This window comes from Phalacrocorax carbo, chromosome 20 (genome assembly GCF_963921805.1).
Source record: "Phalacrocorax carbo chromosome 20, bPhaCar2.1, whole genome shotgun sequence".
NCBI lineage: Eukaryota > Metazoa > Chordata > Aves > Suliformes > Phalacrocoracidae > Phalacrocorax > Phalacrocorax carbo.
In genome coordinates this window covers 3,144,970-3,162,573 of record NC_087532.1, presented here as the reverse complement: position 1 = coordinate 3,162,573, position 17,604 = coordinate 3,144,970, and the positions used below count along the sequence as shown (strand labels likewise).

Here is a 17,604-nt window from a genome sequence, read left to right as displayed (position 1 = left end):
TATGAAGCAGATGAAATAATTTATAATTGCTGTGCCTTCAGTATATCAATATGCGCTGCAAATAGTAACAGTGATGACTGCAGAGAACATAAGATTTCTGAGATATACCGTGATCATTATTAATTACTCTAAGGTTTGTTTTAATCTAGAGAGAAATTATAGAAAATTAACCAGAGGCAAAATAATTAGAATTTAAAAGGGACCATCTTGACCTGGGGATGTATGGTTTGACTGTAGCTCTTGGGTGCATGTGCTAAATCTCTTTAGTGAGACAGACGTAAAGGATTGGCGAGCACAGAACGCAACTTCAGAATCTACTCTGTAAACAGAGCAGTGTTGCAAAGCTCTGCGAGCCAGCTCGGAAAGGAAGACACTGCTCGTATTTGAGAGCCTGTGACTGCAGGCAGCTGAGAGCAGTGAAACTACACGCTGCTCCAGTCTTTGCTTCCAGCTCTGCAAGGTGTGGACAAAGACTCCAGCAAGGCAGGGAGCAGAGAAACAGCTGCTGGTCATTATCTTCACTGGTCTCCCCATCTGGATGAGAGTTGAGCTTGAATATTTACTTGGGTACAGGGCAAAGAGCATGGTAAAATGATCTGAAGTCAAGTAACTGTCTGAAAGTGCCTAAGCTTGATATTCTCAGCAAACAGCAGTGCTCAAGGTGGAGAAGGATACTAGAGCTAGGCACTCTCTAGAGCCAAGCAACCTATCAAAGCTAAGACAGCAACTGTTTGGGACCTCTTGGGATCGTAATCCTAGGAAGAACAACAACAAATTCAGGAGTACCATGGATTCAAAAGCAAAATAATAGCTATTGCCAACCTTCCAGCAGCCACACCTACTTTGAAACTGAGGTTGGAACACTGCTGGAAAACATCCTGAAAGGAAAGAACCTATGCTGGCCAGGTCCTGGGAAATCAGGTGGCCAAAGGAAGCCTTTCCTTCCTCGGTCCATTACGCGCTCTGGTTAAGTGTTCGTGTCCACTTGTGGAAGAGTCAGGAAAAGCCTCTGCAAATTACTTCCCAGGTCTGTTACCAAAAGCGAAGAAATAATTTTGGATAAGACTGTGGGCTGATTAGCAATCTTCTGGAAGAATGTCTGGCCAGGACACTGAGGACTTCGGAGCAGAAAACCTCTCGGAAAAGTCTCGGATGATTCCTAGCCTCCCACCATATGATATAGATGACCAGCTCCTTCCCAGGGAGCCACGCAGTGGCTGGTGCTGCTTGGTGTGGACCCTGGTTATAGTCACCATGAACTCCTTGGTCTTTTTCATTAATTTGCTCCTGATGTTTGTAATCTTCACCATTGTGCTGCTTCCTACCATTGTGGTGGTTTACTTTGGCTTCCAGTGCCACTCTCAGGTAAGTAAGCCTTGCTCCGTTTGGCTGCTAACAGCCACCTCTAAGGCAGGGCCATCCCTAAGGGGTTAATTTTAGCCCAAGGGGAGCAGTGGCTGTAAAGGCAAGGCTAGACTCCCCGAGCTTTGGCTTTGTTTTCATATGGGATGTGTATAGATTTTTTTTATTTTGGGGGGGTGGTGGGTGGGAAGGAGGGATGTATAGACTGTTTAAGAAGGATATGGAACTGCTTGAGCAATTCCAGCAGAGAGCTATGAAGATGATCAGGGGCTGGAGCATCTCCCTTATGAGGAAAGGCTGAGCGACCTGGGTCTGTTCAGCCTGGAGAAGAGAAGGCAGAGGAGGGATCTCATCAATGCTTATAAATATCTGAAGGGTGGGTGTCAGGATGGTGGGACTGGGCTCTTTTCAGCGGTGCCCAACGCCAGGCCAAGGGGCCACGGGCACAAGCTGGAACACGGGAAGTTCCCCCTGAACATGAGGACAAACCCCTTCCCTGTGCGGGTGCCAGAGCAGGGGCACAGGCTGCCCAGAGAGGCTGTGGGGTCCCTTCCCTGGAGACATTCACACCCCACCTGGACGCGGCCCTGTGCCCCTGCTCTGGGGGTGCCTGCTCCAGCAGGGGTGGGATGGGGTGAGCTCCAGAGGTCCCTGCCAACCCCCACCACTCTGGGATTCTGTGACTGGGCTGACAAGAACAGGTTTATGGTGGTTCATGCTGACTTGGGGGCTCTTGATTGTCCAAGGGAGCGATCTCTCCTGCCCAAGCCTGTGACACAACTACCAGCGAGGCTGGCACGTGCATTTTTCTAGGGAAGTACAGGCTGTATGGTTTCTGGACTAATTGTTTCAAAGTAGTTGGTTGGCACCTGTACGTTCAGTGTCCGTAGGCTGGCGGAGAAGGGCTCTGGTTGGAGAGGCAAAACACTGACAGAAGCTGCCTGTGACTGCTGAGCTCCTTGGGGCTGAGACTGCACAGGATCCCTTGGTCCTGACCCACTGTGTACTGCACTTTGTACAGCTGCTTAAGTGTAAAGTGATCAGAGATAAACCTGCAGCATTTCACAACAAGCAACAGGCTTGCACGGGACGCCAGTCTTGTGGGCACATCTGAATGCTGGCAGGAATGAACCATATACACATTTTTACCCCTCCCTTCTTCCAGTATTGTGGGAAATGAAAGCTTGATCGAGCAATAAAGTTGTATCCCTGTGAAAGTAACAAGCAGATGTGACAGGTCAGGTGAATACACTCCCTGGCTTGATGGAGTTGCTGTTTGCATTTTAATGTCACAGTATTTCTTTCTCAGTGACCTCTGTCACTGAGAGCTGCCGACCTGAATTCCCACAAGTCCTGCGTGGGCTCTGATAGGGTTTGTTTCCATTTAAGTAAGCCTTCTGCAGTGTTTGTCATATCAGGCCTGCCTAATGGCTAACTATAGAACTAGTAAAGTCTAACAGAATATATAATCCCCTTATGCCAATCTAACATTCAGATGTGTTCCCAAATGTGCTGTACGGTTTCTCACACCAACAAACAAGCCTATTTTGGCAGGAAGGGCTCTGGCTGTGGACATGCCTGTTCTGGTTCGTTGCTGTTCTCTGGGTTTTGTTACTTATTAATTTCTTCTTGGTATATTTCTATAAATATTTTTAGAATTGCTTGACTAAGTGTGGGGGTGAAAAACTAGTTCTGCTTTCCTCACAGGCAGTAACTGTTAGACTAGCTCAGCATGACTTCTCTTGCTGATTACCCGATGTTAGAAGAGCTCTTTTACTTCTTTCTTTGGGGGCAGAACCCCACACCCTGTAGTACTTTCTCCCAGCAGGGAGAATTGTCTCAAAATACAGACGCTATCGGTCTCCCCATTCCACAGAATCTGAACTAAAGGGAAGATGATTTAAATCTTCTCAAACGGATGTATTTTCCAGAGGAAATGTTGAAAGAAGAAAGTTCCCGCCCACCCTTACTTTTAATGAAATCTGTGCATCCTATCTAATGACCCAGGTCCTTGGGACCCCTGTCGGAGTGAGCAGATCCTAGCATGGGGGGTAGGCAAGGATTCAACCCTGCAGCAGAGGTCAGCCGTTTGCCCAGTTTAACCCAGTAAGGCTCTGCTGACTTCTGTGAAGCTGCACTGGATATAGCTGTGGAGGCCTTTGTTCCACAGTGAAGAAGGAGACAGGGGATGTGCTGTAACTTTCCAATAAAGCAATTGCATCGTGTTTTTCCGCTGACATCCCAGCAACATGAGTTGTCAGCCCACAGCTCCCTGTCTCAAAGCTCCCTGACAAAGGGACTGTGCTATTGTTTTATCAGTATTGATGTGTTTGCTGGTCTGAGAGGTTTGGCTTGGTTTTTTATTGCCCTGAAATTATGACAACTCATAGATGCTGTTAATGAAAAATCTTTTCCTGATCCTGCAAACTAATGAACAGGGAGACATCTGTCATGGTAACTGTTTTGTAGAATGGGGAAGACACAAGTGCTGCTGCTAGCTGGAGAGAAGCATAATTCATAGAGAAATCATGTACCTCTGGGCCAGTCAATTCCCAACACCTTCTGGAAATGTTTTATTATGGGATGCAAACATGTGTTATGCCCAACAGGGTGAAGTGGGAGGCTCTGGAGGGCCTACAGAGAGAAAAAGTGGCTCAGAGGGGCCCTGATCTACCCGAACAGTCATGCAACCCTTCTTTGTTGTGGTTGCAACTTTCCCAACACCTATGGACTTTAAAAGGACTTTTGCACACAAAAGGGCAGGTGCTAGAATGACTTTTGTTTTACTGAAGGGTAGGTCTTCACAAGAAATAACCTAATAAATTGTCCTTGGGAGACGTTGCAGTGTGGGGCGCTGCCTTGGTAAAACGGCTGCTTTGCCTCCACAAGTGCAGTGTGGGTGCAGATTCTGTAAGACATGAAGCTTTTTAGGGTAGGTTTAATAGGAGACTGCCTGTAAAGCCCTTAAATCAGTTTTTTTTGTATGATTTGAAACTGGCCCTTGAAAGCCATAAATATGGACTTTAAGTTGGACCCAAAATGGGGAGAAGTATGAGGACTGCCTGCAATTACTTCCAGCTCTACCTTGCTTGATGCTCACCTCGGAAAACCTCAGGTTCTCCTTTGTACACACAGTGTTCTTCAGCTGAAGGCTTTGAAGAGATGCAAAATGTTTTCAAGTACAGCCAAGGGCATCAGAACTGAAAGCAACTGTGTTGCTATTAGCTGTAACGCGTCTTTTAACACAGACTTTGATAGGCACGGGGAAGGACTGTGGCAGTATGGCTTGACAAGAGCAGTCCTTTATCTTTGGGCTACTGCTTTTCAATGCCTTCCTAATAGGCAGAGGCCAATGCCTGCGTTGCAGATCCATTAGATAGATTATTTTTTTTTTTCAGTATTATGGGTTATTTCTTGTACTGCTGAAAGAATATGGGAAAAGGAAAGGAAGCTAGGGGACGTGGGGGTTGCCTGTAGCATTTGTTAATGCAGAACAACTGAGTGGCTTGACTCGGAGCTCCTGCTGCCAGGATGAAAGAAGGGCTTTAAATACCACTCAGCAAGGACCAGTTAGTGTGCTGGATGCTTTGCAGCAGTGTGGGCTGAATGGGCCTTCCTGGCAGATTTTGCAGTGCAAAGAGGTGCTAGGAGGTGGGAATGAGGACAGTGCGTACACAGAAGACAGAACACAAAGGGGACTGTTCCAGGGCAGAAGTCTGGAGAGTCTCCAGGCAGCAGGTAGCTATGGAATGACCAACCTCCATCTGCTGTAGAATCTAACATCTTGCTGTATTTTATTTACTTTATTTCCAGTCTGGTGTGCCACTCATTGATATAGCAGCAGGAGGCCTTTTTATTTGGTTTCTGCCTATCAAATGCGGTGTTCTGTGGTATTCTGATAATTTAACAAAGATTAGTGTTTCCTGCTTCAGGAACAGTGTGCAGTGCTCTTGTCTCACAGTGATGCTGGAGTAATTGAAAGCTTGATTAAAATATGTTGTCAGTCATATAGTGTAGCCTGAAGATTGCTGAGCTCAGCTTGGAGAAAGGAAAGAGGTGTGTCTTGCTCTGAAAACACTTGAAAGTCAAGGGTACTTTGGTCACTGTCCTATCCATCACCAGGTCTGTGACAAGCTCTGTCTCGCTCTTCCCACAGGTGCTGCACTCAGCTGCCCGCTACTGCAAAAGCATCTTGGACGACAACAGCTCCTCTGCCCTCATCATCCTTGGCTTTGTCATCATGTCCCCTCTCATTGTGGTGGCCATGGCCATCTACTGCAGCCTGGCAAGGCACCTCCGTCTCTTCATGTGCTTCCAGCCGTACAGCAGGGCTGTGTATAAGGGGGTGAAGTGGCGCTGGTACGAGGAGGGAGGCCTGTGCAGCTGTGTCAAGGGGTGGAACACCCAAGTCAAGGCCTGGGTATGAGTTTGCAGCACCAGAGGCCCTGCCCTAGCCAGCACCCTCTTCTCCCTGCCCTGTCCCGCCCCACCATCACCCCCCAGAGTCACCATCCTGAGGTCTCTGCAGACAAAGGCTGTGTAGTACCTAGATGTGAGAGGAGGGGAGAGCTGTTAATGAGCCACCTCCTACAGCTTTGTCTGTAAGTAGGTAAGATTCTGCCCACTGTGAGGGAAATACAGAAAACACAAGTCCTTGATGGTAAAGGCAATGTTCAAGCCCTGAAAAGAACAAGGCCTCCTCGCAGGGCCTGTTGCATTCAGAGCACGGCACTGTTTCTAGCCTTGACAGCATGTTCTGCCTCACATGGGACACAGAGCACATGAGTATAGGATTAAACAGTGGGGGGCGGGGTGGCTGCAGACTTTGCTGTACGCCTTGGAGAGGTCTTTTTGGGAAAGGCAGCCTTTGGTGAAGCATCCAGCCGAGAGGAAGCAGCTGCGGATCCCCCAAGTGTCGGACTGCCAATGTTTCTAACCTCTTTCAAAGGTGTCTGTAGGTCACTCTCTGTGATATCTGGGATCCACCACGTTCCTAGACATCAGACATTCTTCCCCCCGTTAGCAATTCCTCTGTCCCAGGTCTATGGCAGTGCTTATGCTCCCTTAAGTGTTCCTGAGTCAGGTTACTGAGTTGGTTGTAGAAACAAATACTGATCTTTGAGTCTCTTCCCTGCCAGCTGCTGATCTGAAGTAAGTTTGTCTGGTAATGGCTGATGGATATTAACCAGCAATAGCTCCTTGTCCTTTATGCTGTGGTCAGGTGGCTTTGTCTGGGGCTAAATCTGGCTGAGGGTTCCAGTCAGTTTTAGGATTCCTGGCAGGAGGAGCTGAAGACTCCTGGTGGCTGCTGAGCACTACAAGTTCTCCCAGACCTGGGCTAAGAGCTTATGCCTGCAAGGGACAGTGTAGAATGTCCTGTTTTCTGAGGGTCACAGATACCTAGATTTAGGGTTAGTGCTGCAGTTTAAGGGTGGAGTACTGGAAAGGGTCAAACTGCTGAATGCTGTGAATCTTTGGATGCTCCAATAAGGCTGGAAGTCTGGAGGACCCGGGAGCCACTTCAGCGCTAGCACTGTGTTGTATTCTCTGTGTGAAACGAGGACTGAATGCGCCACAGAGACTGACTGCCCCTCGTGAAAATGCAAGTATGGCAGCAAGTTGGTGTCCGGGGAGCCTGCTGTGCCGAATGTGATCTGCACTACCCAGGGTGGTGCTGGGGGCAATGGTGGCACGCTCCCTAGAGAGGGGCTGTAGGTCTGAAACCTGCCGAGCAGGGGAGCCCAGCCTCCGTTCCCTCCCTTGATTCTGCACAACTCCCACGGGGCCTGGACTGATGCTTGGTAGCTAAGTCAGCTGGATCTCCCTCTTGATTTCGGTGATCTCTGAAGTAATACCACAGATCCTCTGCCATATGACGTACCATAAATTGCCGCTGAGTGAAAAGCCCAGTGTATGTGGGGAGGTATGGCAGGTAGGGAAAACCATGGCACCTTGGTGCATGATTCTTCCCTTTATAATCGCTGTGGGTCTCTAGCCTTCACTTAGTGATGTTTGTGCGCTACTGATCACTGCAAGCTCTGTACTCCCGCTGGCTGTTGTTCCCTCGTCTCCCAAATATAACAATTTCAAGTTGATGTATAAATAAAGATCACGTCAAATCTCCACTGTGGGAGTTTCTGTTCTGTCTTAAAGCACTGGCTGCCTCAAACAGCCACGTGGTGCCCATTGAACCACGCTACGTATCTCTAAGTTAAAATGTAATTTCTACTTTCTGAGGATTTCTTTCCAGTGTACGTGCCCTGCAGAGCCCCAGTCCCACCCAGAGAAATAGTCGGTGGTGGATACAGGTGAAAGCGAATTGGCAGGAAGCGCCCTGTGCAGGGACGGTGGGATGCTCAGTCCGGCCACCCAAACGGACAAGACCAACCCAGGGACAGCTGGAGGTAAGCACGGCTGTTGCTGGAGCCCTTGTTCTGGGAGACTAGAGCCATTGGTTTGATCTTTGGCCATCACATTACCTTGTGACAGCCACAGTCTTGGCTTTGCACTCCAGCAAGCAGGCATCGCTGCAGCTCTGCTGCGAACAGATGGGCAGCAGCGCAATAGATCCACTTTGCTGGCTCTGTGTGTGTATTTATCCCATCCTGGCAGTTGCATTAAACCAAAGCCTCAGCAAACCTCTTCCGCAATACTTCAGGTGCAACTGATCTGATGTTTTTCATTTACAGTTCTGGCTGTTGCTTAATGCTTCTATGTACAAAAAGGGAATGAACAAGGTTGTTCCATCCCAGAATGTAAGTCACTGAAGGAATGTAGAGTTTGTCTTTTAATGCTTTTTCCATTGCTCTAGGATTTTGCAGGATGAAAGTGCTGACTAAATTGTTCTGATGCCATTCAGGAGAGCAAGAATGCATTAGCATTTGCCCAGGCCTGTTATATGAGCATAATGGACTGCCTGACTTGAAAAGGGAAATAAAAGTGCAGCAAGCAATCGGTTTGAGCTTCTTTTCTTTAAGCTAGAGCCTTCTGTCCTTCCATAAAAGGATGTCTATTCTGAAGCTCCAGGCTTTAATGGTTACCATTATATCTTCGGATGCTTTGAAGAAGTAAGAAGAAAAGTTTTAGTTTCTTTTCTGTAAACAGTCTGAAGCTGACAGGTTAAGTGGATGGCAAAGGCAATACTTCAATGTCCCACTTCACTGTGGGACACAGATAGCAGTGGATTAGCTGATTGTCTCCTAGCAAAACCAACGTAAATCAAGATGAGGGCGACACTATATGGTTTCCTAGAGAATCTTGCAGAATGTTGGATACAGTGTTCACAAATACCACCCTCTAAAAGGTCTCTGGCTTGTCCTTCATTAAAAATAAAGGTCCAGGCTCAAAACCAATGTTGACTTTCCTGGGTCCTGCAGCTCATCTGACAGATGTGCCCTCACCTGCCAGGGACCACCTTCTGCTGTGACTGCCCCTCTGGGGTGACAGGAGCGGGCTTACTCTAAGTCATGCTTTTCCATAAGGCGCTTTGACAGCAGGTTGCACTGCATTTGCATCTGTACCGTGACAAAATCCTGGGGGACAGCTGTATTCCCCCTTTGTGCTTGCAGATGTGCTTTGAATATGGTGGGAAAGACACAGAGGAGGGAAAAACTTGGAGAAGGCATCAGCAAGCTGGTCTGGATGCACAGGGCTAATAAAGCAGTCCTTCAACTAGTTCCTTTAATAAAGAGCCAGCTTAGAGTCAGGAGCACATGATTATCTCGTGTTATGCCTCAGACCAGAAGTGAAACATCCATTTTAAAAAAAAATTGCAATTGATCATAGTGCCAACTGTGTTCATCGCTGTGCTTCCCCGTTGGTGTGGCCTTGTGTCCCTCCCTGTACCTCTGCTGTCAGTCTCTGTTTCATCTTGAAGAGTTAAAAGGAGAGAAATAGTAATAAGTTTCTGCCAGGACTGAGGAAACACAGAAGAAAGTTCCGTTTCATAAGAAGGAGATATTGTGCTAGAGGATAATTAGGTTTTGCCTGGAGGCAATGTTTGCTGACCGAGTACAGATGTTTGATATGAGCTGCCGTTACTTTTGCTCACCTGTCACTTAATACAAGTGGTTTTATAGGGAAAGTATTCTTAAACCTAGCTACGGTGCAAGTACTCTAGTGAACCATTCCCATTGCTGCCTCTGCGGAAGAAATTAAGAGTTATTGGCAACAGCCTTCCTAATAAAACAAAAATTGATTTAATTTGGTATCTTACTTAACAGAAAGTTTAAATAACTAAGGGGAAATGAATCTACGTGAAAGCACACTTCCTCTCTGTAGTAGGACAGAGCTCGTGTCAGATAGATCAGGCTGTGCCTCAGGGGTGCCCTGGCATGGACCGAAGCACGACAATGCATTGCAAACAGTGCTGTAGCTCTGATGTGGAGCTGGTTTGATCCTAAATTTCCTGTAGAGAGTACAGAGGCATCCTTAATATCCTCAGCCTTGGATCAAACCCTGAGGGCAGCTGTGCCAGCCTGCTTTCGGCAGGGCTGATGTGCCAGGCAGGGACTGTGCCCGCAGATGTCGGGGGGAGAGGGTGCTGCCAAGCGATGCCTGCCTCTTCTAAACTCTCAGACGGGGCTTTGTTCTGTGAGCTCCCACCCTGTGCGGAGTTCAGAGAGTAGCTCTGCTTGGCAAAGGTGCTGAAGGAGGTCAGAAAGAAATGTATTTTAACTGGGTTTATTAAAGTCCAACCATGTTATGAATTTATTTTCCCTGCAACATCCTCTCCGTGATTCAAAGCCGTGACATTAACCTGGTACTAATGCACCTCAGAAGACACTAGAATATATTTCTACCTGACAAGGCTTTGGTCAAGTACAGTGTTCATTTGTGCTTCCCTGCTCCTCTGTCATCACTGCACGGTCCAGATCCAAAGCTGATGAAATCCCTAGAAAGATGCCATGTCTCAGTGGGTGTTTAACCACAGCTTAGTCCTTCACACCAGGGCTGGGAGCAGCTGTTTTGGCAAAGGGGAAAATAGAAGAGACAGTTGCATGGCCACTCCTGTGTTGTGCCTGGGAACATGCAGTGGACCAGGTGCTGATGCAGAGCTGGACTCCCAAATCCACACACGCACAAAAATGTACACAGTGGGGAATTGTGAGCGTGAGCAAAATACATGAGGCCTTTTACAGGCTGTCACCTGTCTCTTGTTAATAATATAACTAAGGGGTTCATTAGGACTGTTGATGCTGCCTGTGTGCCTCCATTTCACCTTTCCAGGTGGCTTCTCCAACACAGAAAGGTATTTTTGGTTACCAGTATTCAGTATCTCATTCATTATTCCTTTCCCCTTAATTCGTTACCCGTTGCTCACACTGCTCCTAAGCGGCTTTGCTGCAGCGTCAGCGAGAGCACCTACGGACCAGCTTTCGTACACCCAGAGAAGGTTTCAGAGTCCTGCAGCCCAGGGCTCAGTTGCTATAGCAATACAGGTTCCTCATCCCCCTGCACACAGTCTGTGCTTGCCAGCATTCCCAGACCGAGCCAGGCTTTGAGGCAAGCATCAGGCATCTAACTGCTGGGCAGCCCTGGGGAAACAGCATGAGGGCCTGGCAAACAGGCAGTGCTGTGTCACTGTCTCATTGATTTTTAGGCAAAAGCGGTATTTGCAGCCAATACTGTGCAATAACAGCGCTTTTAAAAGCAGATGCTCTGACTGTAATATTGTACCTGGCTTTGCATGAGGGAGGCCACAAGGCTGGAACGTGCTCCTGCACACGACTGCAGGGACAGCAACCTCTCATGCCCTGGAATAGAAATGGGGGGGGTGGTGGAGTTGCCTAGAAAGACGAGGAACATTTTAAAGCACTAATTATACATATCTGCACGTGGCATTGTGTTTCTGCTGGGGCTGAGAAGCAGACTCCTGAGGTCCCTTCCAGTCCTACTCACAGGATTTCCATGTTCCCTTTCTTTTTCCCTTTTTTTTTCTCTTTGATCATGCATCTGGTCTGATAAGACACTCACAAGGTTTTTGAATCAGCCATTGCTGAGGGGCACACGGCTCTCCTGCCCTGCCTTGCAGTGCTTAAGTCGTTCACTGTCCTTAGGACAAATTCTCCTCTTAATTACAAGCATCAGCTTGAGAGTCCTTCATCACCTGTGAGAGTGATCCAGCCAGCCTGGTAAGACATGAAGAGCTCTCCAACGCTACGAAAAATATCGAGAATGACACGCTGAAAACATTACTCCGTGCTTTGCGAAATGAACCAACGTTTGCAGGAGCATTTAATTTCTGCAGTATGAATTCCAAGGACAGAAAATTGCCCAGAAAGAACTGAAAGTGCTGACACTCGGTGCCAAGCAGGCAATTTACCCTGAGCCGTAGCGGGAGATATTCTTACTATGAATGGTATGAGACAGCTTCTTTGGGCTGGATTTATGGAAGGTAAAAGAGAAGTGCAGTGTAGCTGCGAGGGAGGGAACGAGTCCTAAGCTGTAAAAGTCCCCTCCTCACAAGGAAGTGCTGTTACAGCCTGTCCCACTTGACAGCACGGAGCCGATTACCTCACCCTTCCGCCTCCGCAGGCAGACTTTGTCATGGGCCTCAGCATCACCGTGGATAAATGTTTATGGAAACTTTATATACAGATTTTATATATGGATTTAATATGAGAGAAACGAACACTAACAGGTTTCCACAAGTGGCAAGAGGAAGAGCTGCTTTCAACGTAATGGCTCATTAAGGAATTCCTCTGGTACTGTGTGTAAGAGCTAGTGATGAATAAGCCCGGGTGCTCCTGAAATAAAGAACAAATTCTTCTCTCACACAAGTGTAGATCTGGCCTGGCTTTATTGAAATCAGTGGAGAGACTCTAAATTTGCAGGAGGCTAAATGAAAGCATGCTTCATCCCAAGGGAATGAAGACTGTGAACAAAACACAGGGAAATTCTAAGCCAGTGGAAGCCAGGAACCGACTAACCAGGTCCCTGCCCCCCCGTATTTGCCAGCTGAAGCCTCTGAGTCCAGCAAAAATTCTGGCTGAAACGTTTAAGCCATTTCCCGGTGCTTTCAGCTGGGTGTTGGTACTCTGATGCCTCCAGTTATTGGAGCACTCAGCGGGGGGGGGGGCAGTGCAAATACGAACCATCTGAACTGAAATTGGGAAGATCTTTTAGAGTCAAGGACAACGTAGCATTTATTGGAAGGGTGTTAAATTCCTCCTAGGAGGGAGGTTAGCAGAAAGGAAGGTGGAACCTGCTGCACTTACCATGAGAGGAAGCCAAACGCCGACCGTGAGACCCAAGGGTAAGGCTGTGGCTGCCTGGCTGCACCCCACCAGTGCTATCGGCCCAGCCCCACTGAGAGCCGGGCATCCCACCTGCTGCCAAGGGGCGCTCTGTCGGCACGGGGAGCGGTGCAGGCAGCGAGGCTGGTCTTGAGAATGATCCCAGTTACAGCCACGCAGCGTGTAGCGAAGGGAAGGAACCGGGGCTCTGGGTTTCTTCTTGGGATAGTCCCTCCAGCATCCAGGGCACAGCGAGGCGCGTTGAAGGGAACCAAACGCAATGTGAATTGCAAGCGCTCACAGCTGAGGGGTTCTGGTTCTTCCTGAGAGTGAGGGTCACTTGTCTCTTGCAAAGTGCTCTTAGGGGACTGGCTATTGCTCTCAATCTCACCGCAGGCAGTTCAATACTCCGTGTGCTTAGTTTTCTGTGAATAACTCTCTAGAGCTAATTTGGCAGGGATCTGCGTGGTAATGTAACTCCAGTGACATACGTGCTGGGCAATTTCTTTTGCTCTCCGTATTTGTGCTGCTAACCGCTTAGCTGTAACTTGAATGTCTTTGGGGAAATTTCCATTGTCCTCCTTCACCTCCCTTCTCTTTCGCTGAGCTGACTAGTCACTGATGATTGTTTCCAACTCTGCTGGAAAATTCGGTTAGTATGAATGGAAGCCATTAAAGAAAGAATAATCAGGGAGTGCCCGCCAAGGGCTCCCGCACTCAGTCAGCTGGCCTTCCCAGCGCGTAAGTGCCAGCAGGACCGGCCACAGCCTGCAGCCCTGTCCTGGGAATCCTCCCCTGGGACTCGACAGAGCCTGAGAGGGCTGTGGTGCAAACGGAAGGGACACAGGAGAGAATGAAAGTGGCAATTTAACCTGGGTTTCTGGTCACCCATGCCTCCAGCTACATCACACTAGTCCCTCACAGCAAAAATGCCCAGTTTCTCCCCACCCCCGGAGGCTCTGAATGGCAGAAGGAAACAGAGATACTGTACATGTTTCCAAGTGTGTGGTGTCGATTTGTTGAAATGCTAATACCTTTCTGAAGCCACCTGTCAAGCACGCATTGCGAAAGGGTGTGTTTAAGGGTTGCAGAAGAACGTGAAAATAAATGAACTTTGTACAAAACCAATACCGATAGTAACACACAAAGTCTGGAAGGGTACATCTGCTAGACATTGTAGACGCTACTTCCCGGGTCTCTCTGACACCTACAGACCGCAATTTAGAAAAACTCTACCAATTGCCATGACTTATCTCTGTTCAGAGATGCATGTTAAAAACACAAACTGGAAAAGAAGTAGAAAAAAAGAAGCTGTTGGAGCCTGTGGTGACCAGAAATCAAGATTTCACTTTCAAACTGACAGACTAGAGAAAGAGAAGTACTTGGGCATCATGAACACATAAGTGTTTCTGAAAAGCAAACCTTTTTTTGGGGGAATTAAGTGCAAGCAAATACTGCCCCAAGTAACTCAGTGCCTTTGTTTCCCTACTTGAGGAATCATGTTAATAGCCAGGCTCCCAGGGCCCAGCTGGGCTGGGTGCAGACGATGCTGAGGACTCTGGAGGTCTCTGCTGTGTTCTAGGGTATTGCCTGGCACCTCCACATGCTAGAAATTGTCACCCATTTGTGTCCTCATGGCATGTTTGTCCCTCATAAGAAATTTCAAGGGGGAAAAATCACTTTGTTTCTCAAGGTGGAAGAAGGGGAATTATTTCCAGGGAAATCAGATTTATATCTGTTTCTCTATCAGCTTACGTAGCTCTTGTGGATGGAGAGATTGTGCATCGTTAGTTGTTGCCTGGGACTTCCTAAAGGGTGCTTTGTGTAGCAGCTTCAGATTAACTACTCCGTTCTGTGCCACAAAACCTTCTGCTGAACATGTGCAACAATCCTCTAGAGGAGCCTGAGCTGCGGCTTTGCGAGCTGCCACACCAGATGCAGGGGCCAGGACACAGGACTGCGTCAATCAGGACCGTGGTGTTTCTTGGGTTTGAGTCTGGAAGTGCATAGCTGGATTGGCCTCTGGTGTTTTTTGGTCCTCCGTCCTCTTCCAGGATGGAAGTTCCCCTAATTGTATACACTGTTTGCAAATGCATGATGTAGCTTGTTCTATACCTGGAGGAGCAGCTGTTCTCTTGTGTGCCCAGACCTCAAGATGGTGCTGTGAGGCTGAGTCTGGACCATGCGAGTGCGCTCTGGTGCACCCAGACGAGAGTGGGACCTGTTGATTCGGGACGGCTGGTCCTGGGTGCTGTGCCGGTTGCTACCCGTGACTACAGCCAGCACCACGGATGCCAGGAAGGCAGTACACAATTTGCTTCATAGTGTTTTATGTCCAGACTGAGAACCCACAAAGCCATGGGACTGGGTGGAAGTGGCGTTGAACACACAGGCTGGGCCAGTGTTTCAGTTCGAGCCTTGGCTCAGCGTTACCATCCTGCAGGCTCTCCTTCCAACCATGCACCTGGGCATTGATTCTGGGTTAAATCCCTTCTAAGTAGGCAGGGCCATTTCTGGTTAACAGCATCTATCACTGAGGTTTTGGCCAAATCTGGTCCTATTTATCTGATGAGGGCTGAAAAACGCAAAAGGGGAGGGAATATATGATGGTATGGTCTCATAATCTATTGCTGGAAACTAGTGTCATTTCAGACTTTCAGTGTGTCCCTGGCACAATGCACACATTTTCTGTAACTGCCACCAGTCACCACCCAAGCCAGCCATCGTTGCTTTCCCTTTGACCTTAGCTTAACCGCTTCCTGCAGCTGAATATGAACTCGACTTCCACAGAACTGAGCTGCTGATGGCAATAATCACTCTGCCTGTCCATGGCAGCAAGATTGTTAGGGGCTGCCATCATTCCCATGTGAAAGAGCAATGCAGAGGCAGGCTGGGCACTGCTCCCAGGTTGCGTGGTGGCAACCCAAGCGAAGGAGCAACACCCCGTTCTCCAGGCCCTGACTGGAGCCTGTTCTCAGGGGGAAAAATAGGGACCTTTATCCGACCAACAAAAGAGCCACTTTTTGTGAGAAGAGCCATGAATTGTTCTCACTGGATACTCAGCACTGTTGCTGCAGTCACAGCTTTGCTTTGCATTTATCCTCTCTGCCCATGCACGAGTTCGGGGAAATGCTGGCAGCTGATGTGGGGAAGCAGGAGAGCCTGCAGTGTGTCGGGACCAGACCGTGCTGTGGGTGGGTGCACTCGAATGCCAGAAGCAATTAAATCCCAGTCAGCTTCCTAAGCCAGCTCCTGCCTGACCACAGAGCAGAGAGGCACGCGTGATTGTGTAACCAGGACTGTGGAGGGGAGAATGAGGCATGTTCTCAGGATCTACACTAGTTACACCAAATGAAGTGCAATTTAAAGCTGTGCTCCAGGAATGCTGGTTTGCTGCCCGGGGGACCTGTCCTTGGATTCCTTCCCTGAATCCAGACTCTTCTTTCCTGAGCCAACTGCAAGGAGGATCAAAAGGATGTTTACTCAGGACATTCCCTGCATTCAGTAAGACTACAGAGGGCTACAGAAAGGGGCACTGGCCCTCAAAGAGCATCCTAACTTTGAGTTGTCTGTTGAGCCATGCCAACTGGAGAGCATTTAAGGAATTGTATGCAGCTACCCAGCCAGGCAGCATGCATTTTACAAAGGTGCTGGCTCTGTCTGTAACGCTGTGGCAGCAGGGACGTGGCGCTGAACGGGAAGGTTCATTCCTCCTGCTCACCTGAAAGCACTGTTCTGCTCCTGCTCTTCAGCAGCAGGGTTAATAAATCAATGTGCTAAAATTACTCTTTTGTCAACACTTTTTTATCTGCGTGGCGCCAAGCAGGAGGCTGCTGAAGTGTGGTAAAGCCTTTGTGAAGTGTTGCAATCGCAATAACATGGTTTATGACTCTTCTGCCCCTCTGCACAGGCTGGCAGCTAATGTGATTATCAGCGCAAGGGGATAATCACAGCTTCCAAGCTCCTGCACCGATCTTGTCTCTCTCCAGTGAGAGTAAAGGAGTGAGAACCTGCCTAAGGAAGATGGTTTTAAATAATGCAGTGAAAACTGCAAAGAGAAAGCGACTGGCCCAGCTTGGGAACCGAGGGGGCAGGTGGCCAAAAGTGTGAAGGGAGCTGGGTGCGAGTCCCTTGCCTGCAGAAGAAAACGTGGGAATGCACTTGGCGCTAGTGGGTGTCACTATGAAAGCAATCTGCACTTGGGATCTAATGTTCAGAAAAGCCTTGCTGCTAGTGAGCCACTTAGCAAATCCCTGCCACCTCCAGGGTGAGGCTGAGCAGAACAGAGTTCAAGGGTGTCCCGTAGGCACAGACCAGCCGTGGCCCCCCTTTAATACCATCGAAGGTAACTTTTTGTGACAGACATTCACAAAATGGATGTGTGAGGAAGGGGAAAAAGAGTTGTCCTTTTTCTTCTCCTGTGGTGTTTCAGCATATACTTGTCAGGCTCTGGAAACCTGGGGCTTTGACCAGATCTACTGGCACAAGTTACCTTACTGGATATTTAGGGGGGAGCTGAAAAGCCATTCCCAGCCCTTTTAGGTGCTGGAGATTGTTTTGACATCCTGTCTCTGGGGCTACATTGTAAGACAGGACATCTCTGCATGAAGCAATTTGTTCCACAACTGGTGCCTCAGCATTGTAAAAGTCAAGAAAACCATACTGGGGAGGACTGCTGGGTCAAAGCAGAAGATACTGGCGTGCTTTTGCCCCCTGAGGCTCGATGGGCGATGCTCCAGCAGGTATAGACAGGATGTGCAGGGCTGGACCTCGTTTTCAATGGTTTGTGTGAACTTCAGGGAGAGATAAGAAGCAAGGCAAAAAAAAAAAAAAAATCCCAAACACACCAGTCAGGGAAAAAATGGTGCTGTTTGGTTTGCTTCTCTGCCTTCAGATGCCGCCAGTTTCAGTAGTGCCTGCTGTCATTGTTTCCCAAGTAGATAGAATAGAGCTAAGGAAACCAAGCCCTAGACCCTAAACAGATGAGCAGAAGTAAAAATAGCAA

At 48.4% G+C, this 17,604-nt stretch overlaps 1 protein-coding gene across 1 annotated transcript; it reads left to right on the top strand.

The window, feature by feature from the left end:
* The first annotated feature begins 332 nt into the window (after nt 1–332).
* TMEM88B (transmembrane protein 88B) lies at nt 333–7,470 on the top strand. Its single transcript, XM_064470101.1, has 2 exons — nt 333–1,365; nt 5,519–7,470. The coding sequence occupies exons 1-2, from the start codon at nt 1,096–1,098 to the stop codon at nt 5,786–5,788; spliced, it is 540 nt and encodes a 179-aa protein (XP_064326171.1). The 5' UTR covers nt 333–1,095; the 3' UTR covers nt 5,789–7,470.
* Nucleotides 7,471–17,604: the final 10,134 nt, after the last annotated feature.

Bases quoted from the DNA above. Each gene is read 5' to 3' on its own strand.
- TMEM88B (XM_064470101.1), top strand. From the start codon at position 1,096: ATGTCTGGCCAGGACACTGAGGACTTCGGAGCAGAAAACCTCTCGGAA. The intron at 1,366-5,518 runs GTAAGTAAGCCT...CTCTTCCCACAG, and splicing joins GCTTCCAGTGCCACTCTCAG to GTGCTGCACTCAGCTGCCCG.